Raw genomic sequence first — 8034 nt, 5'->3', positions numbered from 1 at the left:
CCTTATAGTATCGGTACTATTCTTCCAGTACGGATACCCTTACCCAGAATTCTTCTGTTTCATTTCAAAAATTTACACAACTTCACTTAAATCTCCTAATTTAAACCCCATTCATGCCTTTATACTTACTTACCCCAACTAACTTATATCCAATAATCTCCTTTTAATATCCAAATTTATCCATATAACTCTTGAGAATAAAAATCATATCATTTCTTCAAACATGTTCTTAATCCTTTTTGATACTTCTAATCCCTTAATTAAACCCTTGACAAGTCAAATATTCCTTTAGAATCCAAATATTCATCATTTCCTAACAATTTCCTCAAAATTCCATTTTATTAATTCACCATTAATTTATTCATCTCTTAGTTTCAACAAATCTTTAAGCTTTATTAAGCTTCTATACTACCCAAAGAACCAAAAACCAAATAAAAATAAATGAATTAAGCAACTTCAATTAACTTACCTTAGTCATGGAAGCATATGATGGAAGAGAAGAAGAGAAAGCCAAGCTTACAGACTTTTTTTTTCTTTTCCTCTATTTCCCGCATGTTATATATAACCCCTTTAAAATGAATTTTTAATTATTTCATGAAAAAAGACCATTTTGCCCTTCCAACCTTCAATCTTTGCTAATAAGTCCTACAAAAAAAATATCCAAATCAATCCTTGAACTTTTCTATTTAACGAGATTAAACCACTAACTTTTAAATCCTTACATTTTAGTCATTGATCCGTTATTTGGGGTGTTACAATTTTAATCATCATAACATCAAATTAATAAATCTTTAAAATTACCTTATGTTATTGCTATATCTTCCATTAAAATATTTCTTGGTCAAAGATTAATCAATTTGGCTTTAACTTTCTACTTTGGCCAAGCAATTTTTGAAAATTACATTTTAGTCACTAAAATTCCACTATTTGGAAAAATCTGAAAAATTACGTTGATCTGAGCTAAATTTCTCTGATCTAAAATTTAGAAATAATATTTCCAACCATTTTATAACACCCTTCAAATTTTCCTAAAATTTAGGTCGATCAGATTATCCGATTTTAATACCAAACGTTATCGCTTTATAACGTTTAACACAAATCTCGTACTAAAAATATGATTATCAAGAAAATTCTTATTTTAGGCTAAATTGTTCATTTACGGGCTTGAATATGTAACTTTCAAAATTATATTTTTGGTCCCTAAACTTTTAAAAGTTTATACTTTTACCACCAAACTTTCAAAACTTATATTTTAGTCACTAGCCAAAATCTAGGGTATTACAATTTGAATCTGAGGCAACATTGCTGGTTGGAAATTTTGAAGTATTATGATTGTGAGATAGAGTATCATCTGGGCAAGTCCAATGTTGTGGTCGATGCCTTGAGTCGTAAGAGAGTATCTGATCTGATAGCCTTGTTTACCAGGTTGAGCTTGTATGATGATAACAGCCTATTAGCAAAGTTATAGGTTAAGCCGACCTTAGCCGAGGAGATCAGGGCTAAGTAACTCCTAGATAGCTCTTTGTTTTCCATTATCAAGTAAGCTGAGCATATATCACGTTTGAATTATATCTTTGATCATGATAGTGTCATATGTTTATATGGTCATTACTGTGTCCCTATGGATAATGAGTTTAGGCATAATATTCTTTAAGAGGCCCATAGTAGTCCTTACGCCATGCACCTTGGTAGAGATAAGATGTTTAGGAATCTCAAGGAACGTTACTATTGGGATGGAATGAATGACATTTTTTATTACGTGGTGAGGTGTCTGACTTGTCAACAGGTCAAGGCAGAGCATCAGTACCCGTCTGGTATGATGCAGTCTATTATGATTCTAAAGTGTAAATGAAAGTACATCACGATTGATTTTGTGACTGGGTTGCCTCATACTTATTCTAAAAAGTATTATGTTTGAGTGATTGTTGATCGATGCACCAAGTCAGCTCAATTTATTCCTGTTCAAGTTAATTATTCCCTGACAAGCTGGCTAGGTTATATATCTCTGAGATTGTCAGACACATTGGTGTTCCGTTGTCTATCATTTCTTATCGAGATCTAAGGTTCAATTTTAGATTATGGAAGGCTTTGGGTACTTGTCTGAACTTCAGTACATCTTTTCATCCACAGACTGATGGTCAGTCCGAGAGAGTGATACATGTTCTGGAGGATATACTACAGGGTTATGTGATTGAGTTCCATTTTAGTTGGGAGGACTTTCTATTGTTGGTCGAGTTTCTTACAACAACAGCTACCAGGCTAGCATCCGCATGGAACCGTATGACTCTCTGTATGGAAGTAAATGTCTTATTTCTATTTGTTGGACTGAGTTGCATGGTAGGAGGACGTTGGGTCCAGAGTTAGTGCAGGAGATCGAGGATATTGTCAGATTGATTCATGATCGCTTGAAAGAGGCCTTTGATAGAAAGAAATCTTATGTTGATCAGAGGAGGAAGGATATCGAGTTTGAGGTTGGGGATCGGGTTTTTCTGAAAGTATCTTCATGGAAAAATGTGCTAAGATTTGGATGCAATCGTAAGTTGAGTCCGAGATTCATTGGGCCATACCGTATTCTAAAGAGAGTCGGACTTATTACTTATCAGCTTGAGTTGTCTCCCTAGCTTAGTCGCATTCATGATGTTTTCCATGTATCTATGTTAATGTGATATCATTCGGATCTGAGTCACATCATTCAGGTTGAGGATGTAAACTTGAGACAATATTTGTCTTATGATGAGGAGGATGTTCATATTTTAGACTGAGACGAAAGAGTTTTTTGGAACATACGGATTCCGATGGTCAAGATTTAGTGGAGCAACCATATTCCCAAAGAAGCTACATAGGATACCTTGGAGCCGATGGAGGCTCAGTTTTCGCATCTGTTCAGACCAGGTAAAGTTTGACGAAGAAATTTCTTTTAAGGGGGAAAGTTGTCACACCCCAAAATAGAGCTTATATTTTTGTTAATATTAATTCTAATGACTAAAATGAATTTTAATTAAGTTTGGGGACTAAGTTGAAATTTTAGTGAAATTTATGGACTAAAATGAAATTATAATTAAAATTGGATTTAAATCTAAAAGTTTCAATAGTTAAAGGGCTTATGGCATGATTTTTCCATTTTCCTTTTTGGATGAGTCTAAAAGGTTCCCAAATCCGAAATTTTCCAATTTTGGAAACTAAAACCTCTCTTTCAAACTTTCCTCTTTTAACATTTCTTCTTCAAGAATCTTTCAATGTTGTTTTACTGTCGACCCTTACTCCGTTTAGTGCACAACCCATACCATTAGATCCTTTGTGTCGTTCCGACTCCACTGGTGTCCACCTTGTCGGCAACGTCGCTAGTGTGTGGAGGGGTGATGGATAACAAGTTTGTAACATTATCGAACTGAGCTCTCAACCATTCATTGTTGTGAACCGAGCTAGTTAAGCGTCTCAAAACGCTTAAAATATTTTTATAATTTTTTTTTAATTTTCTCGACCCAAGAAGACCCTATACGCGCCCCCACGCACAACAATGACTAGTGGGGCTTATTCATCGCCATGGTGGGCTTCTAGAAGAGGGTCAACCTGACTCGCTAACCCGTGTATCTAATTCGTATCCAACTCGACCCATGTACCTTCTTGCCCAAACCCAAATTGACCGAGTCAAACCGGCCCAACTGTGCTGAATCGGTCAAACCAAACCGAGTCTAGCCGTACTGCACCAAGTCAAGCTGAGTCGAGTCGAGCCATTAATCGTTGACTGTCATTGACCGCTAACTACCGTCGTTGATAATTGACTGTCATCGTTGACTGGTGTCTTACGTTGACCGGTGTTTACCTTTTTTTAAAAACCTTCATCTTGATGTTTTTCGACATTCTGAGCTTGATTTTACGGCTTGTTTCACCAAATTCTGACCCAAAAGCTTCAAATCGAGCCCATTAAACAAAAAAACTTAGTATTTTTTAGCATTTTTACATAGTTATTTGTGATTGATTATGAGATTAATTTGTAATTACAAATTCGTGAAGGTACTTGTGATTCTCCTGACCGAGGGCCGACTAGGTATGATTCTTTCCATGCAACAGATTCGTGTTATCTACGTTCATCGAGAGCTACTCGTAGGTTTATGTAAATAGTTTAATTAAATTTTATTATTTATTATGTTAGGATTTTAATATAATTTTTGAATTCATAGGATCTAGTGTTATCGTCGATCGTGATAGGCAGACCCGAGAGTAGGTTACCGTACCCAACTTGTTAAATCGATACATGTATGTTCCTATTGATGTTACAATATTGTTTTGAACTATCTTTATGAACTATTTTAAAATTTTGAATTATAATAAATATTTTGACTGCATGATATCTGATTTACCGTGTATTCCCAACATGATCGTTGGTTACCATGTTTCTATATCTGATTATGGAATTTGTCATGTTTCAATATTTTAATAAATTAAACTACTATTTCACTCAAATATATGCACATTTACTATCATTGGGGGTATGATTGGAGGAATTATTTCAAGCTTATTATATGACTTGTAACACCTTACTGTAGGCTCCTCTGCTTTGTGCACAGGGTAAGTCCTTACCACATGCCCTTATGCTATCAGTATAAGGTCCTTACCGGGTGTACATTTGGGTGTATGGTTCAGGGTTGATGATTGGATAAGAGAGTAGTGTTCATGTTTCAAAACCTATTTTATAAATCAAATTTTACTGAAGTATTTTATCTGTATGTTTTATACACCGCAAGAAACACACTGGGTTTTTTAGTTCATTATTTAATTTTTAACTTTTCAAATAGTACGAGACAGTAGGCTAGCAAACTCGGCATCAGGAGGAGCAGTCTCTCCTCATTTTTGTATCACTGTATATTTTTGTATGCTCTATTTGTTATGTTTTAGTGACACATGTTTTTGCCAATGTCTTCATGTATATATATTGTCGATATTTTGCTTTCCTACGTTGATATCTCTGTATGTTTACTGCATGGACTTTTCTGATTGATATTTTTGTATTTTACCATTACTTGGATTTTATTTACTGAAATAGATTTGGATTGATTTTTAAATATGAAAAGGACTTCTGTATACAACCTGTGACCGCCTAAATTTGGCCATAACTCCTAGGGCGAGTCTAGAGGTTACAATTAAATCAAAATATAAAATCACTACAGCAAAATGGGTTTTTAGCGACACTTTAGCGGCGTTTTTTGAACAAACACCAGTAAATACTTGTTCTTTAGTGGTGTTTTTATATAAACGCCACTAAATAATGTACTTTAGTGGCATTTTTGTATAAACGCCGCTAAATAATATACTTTAGTAGCGTTTCAAGCACAAACACCGCTAAATACTATACTTTAGTGGCATTTTAAGCACACAAACGCCGCTAAATGCTTATTCTTTAGTGGCGTTTTTGTATAAATGACGCTAAATACTGTACTTTAGTGGCGTTTTAAGCACAAACGCCACTAAGTGCTCGTACTTTAGTGGCATTTTTGTATAAACGCCGCTAAATATTATACTTTAGTGGCGTTTTAAGAACAAATGCCGCTAAATGCTTGTATTTTAGTGGCGTTTTTGTATAAACGCCGCTAAATACTGTACTTTAGTGGTGTTTTAAGCACAAACGCTGCCAAAGATTCGTACTTTAGAGGTGTTTCTATACAAACGCCGCTAAATACTCGTACTTTAGTGGCAATTTTTTCAAACGTCGCTAAAAACCCATACTTTAGTGTCGTTTTCATACAAACCCCGCCAAAGACTCGTACTTTAGTTATGTTTTTTGAATAAACGCCGCAATTTATCAGTATATTAGTGGCTTTTGTAAATACAAACCACGCAAGGTTACGGTTTCTAAGTCCCACACCCTTTTTAACCTTTTTTCATTTTTCTAGAGATGAACCTGGAATACAGATCCAAGAAGATGAAACCCCGAGATCCAGCGAAAGAAACCAAGCTACGGACCCCCAAAAACCTGAAGGAGAGTACAAAAGGGGGAAATTTTATTCACTTCGTCCTTCTCTTCTGTCTGAACCCTAGAAGAAGAAGAAACACCTAAAAGTTCCAACTTTCTGCTTCTGCTTGCTTTAGAATTCTCTCGAACTTTCTCTGATCTACTATTTTTACCCTTTTACTCTCTTCAATTCCTTTCCAATTCCCTTCCCTTCTAACCTTTCTCTCTCGCCCTTCATTTCACTGCTTAATTTCTCTTCTTTTCCTTTTTTTGTTTTAAATTTCGTGAGGTTTTGGTTTTTATTTGAATTTGACAATATTTTTGTATTCTTTTTATTGGTAGAGAAGCGTGAGTGAGTTGAATATAAATGCATGTTAGATGGAGGTTCGAGAGAAAGTTCAGCTTTAGTTATGCCGCGTTGAAGAGGAAACTATACGTTTAGCCATGATTCGTGAGGTAACTTTGAACAAAATTTTACCTTTCTCCCATTGTTTCTATATAGCTTATGTTTCACTGTTCACGGATTTTTATCATGGGTATGTGTTTTTAAATGGAAAACAAGCTTTTGGACTGTTGAAAAATGGGAAACTTTGTTGGGTTTTTACCATTTTGATTGTTTTTTTAATATTTGCAAAGCAACGACAAAAAGAATCAAAAACTATTTTAACCAAATACCCAGATCGAGTTCCTATAAGTTTTAATTATATATATTTGTCTTAATTCATCCCAAAGCATTACACTATGTGTGATTAAGATAAGCATATGAACTGCAATATGGTCAAGTCTATTGGAATCTCTTATCGAACAGATTTTGGTCCGAAAATGGTTTGTTGGTGTGTGTAACATCACACGAGCTAGGAATTGTTCTCTTCGGATGTCGTTGTGCCAAAACGTGACTACTAAAGAGATGCGCTTCGGCTCAATGACACCCAAAGTGATTGTTTATCACCTTTTGCCTGCCTGCCATGTGTTTGTTTATATCTCCAGTTGATGATTGAAAGATATTCAAGGACAAACCTCCCAGATATAGAGAAGAATAAGTATTTTATTCTTCTTTTCTTGTCATTTCTTTGTTAATAGATTTTGAACACCAAGGTTCCTGGTTCCTCGAGACATGTCGGTGGGTCAGTTCATTCACATTCTAACTAGGAGGCTGCAGTTGAGTCCTGGAAAAGCTCTCTTTGTGTTTGTGAACAACACATTGCCTCAAACAGGTAAAAGAGCATATGTATTCATGGATGGTTCTTGCTTACCGATCGATTAATCGGAAATTATTGACCCTTTTTTCATTTTATAATTTTGACCATTAACATCTGCAGCAAGTCTCATGGGGTCTGTCTATAATTCTTTCAAAAATGAAGATGGGTTTCTCTATATGTGTTACAGCACTGAGAAAATTTTTTGCTAAAACTCTCATCTCTATCTTTAAACTCCAATGTAAACATTGCCAAATATGTATATGTACATGTATATCATATCAAAGTTTTTAGCTTTAACTTACCTTAGTTAGCCTACAATAAGTGTCTGGTTGCTTCATTATCTTGTTCTATTGCAGTAAACATATATATATCAGTGAGATAACATTCGCTTCACATCTTTTAAAATTATTTTATTCATTAACTTATTAGATTACCATTCAAAATTAAGCCTAATTTAGAAGTTAGTTGAGGATTAAGACACCTTTTGTTATCTTCCATACTAGTCAAATTTATCATGTCAACCTATAAATAGTCTTGTTCACCTTAATCATAACACCAACATTAAAGGTCTGTATATAAATAAAAGATTAGAAAAAGAGGAACTCTCAATCTCTCTACCGTATTCTTTAACCGTTTTCCCTATTTCTTTTAATCTATCATCCAGTTCGTCATAAAAAAATAACACTAAAAAACCACTGCAATCTTATTTCTCTTATAAACATTATATTGTTTCAACTAATAGTTGATAGTTTGCTTTATAGATAGCTAGAATAATCTAAGTTTTTTTCTTTTATGGATATGTAAATATTTTTTTAATCTAATATGACAGGACAACAACCACAATAGAGATGAAACAATAAATACAATAATGGAGCTCCGAAAGGG

General features: G+C 34.4%; 1 protein-coding gene across 1 annotated transcript; it reads left to right on the top strand.

Moving 5' to 3' along the window:
• Positions 1 to 2270: 2270 nt before the first annotated feature.
• LOC120187377 (autophagy-related protein 8i-like) lies at positions 2271 to 7358 on the top strand. Its single transcript, XM_039191109.1, has 4 exons — positions 2271 to 2471; positions 6938 to 6990; positions 7046 to 7164; positions 7270 to 7358. The coding sequence occupies exons 1-4, from the start codon at positions 2271 to 2273 to the stop codon at positions 7356 to 7358; spliced, it is 462 nt and encodes a 153-aa protein (XP_039047040.1).
• The last annotated feature ends 676 nt before the right edge of the window (positions 7359 to 8034 follow it).

Source organism: Hibiscus syriacus, unplaced genomic scaffold (genome assembly GCF_006381635.1).
Source record: "Hibiscus syriacus cultivar Baekdansim isolate YM2019G1 unplaced genomic scaffold, ASM638163v2 tig00113725_pilon, whole genome shotgun sequence".
NCBI classification, from domain to species: domain Eukaryota; kingdom Viridiplantae; phylum Streptophyta; class Magnoliopsida; order Malvales; family Malvaceae; genus Hibiscus; species Hibiscus syriacus.
Note: the sequence above shows the minus strand (reverse complement) of the source record. Positions and strands in the feature narration are given on the sequence as shown.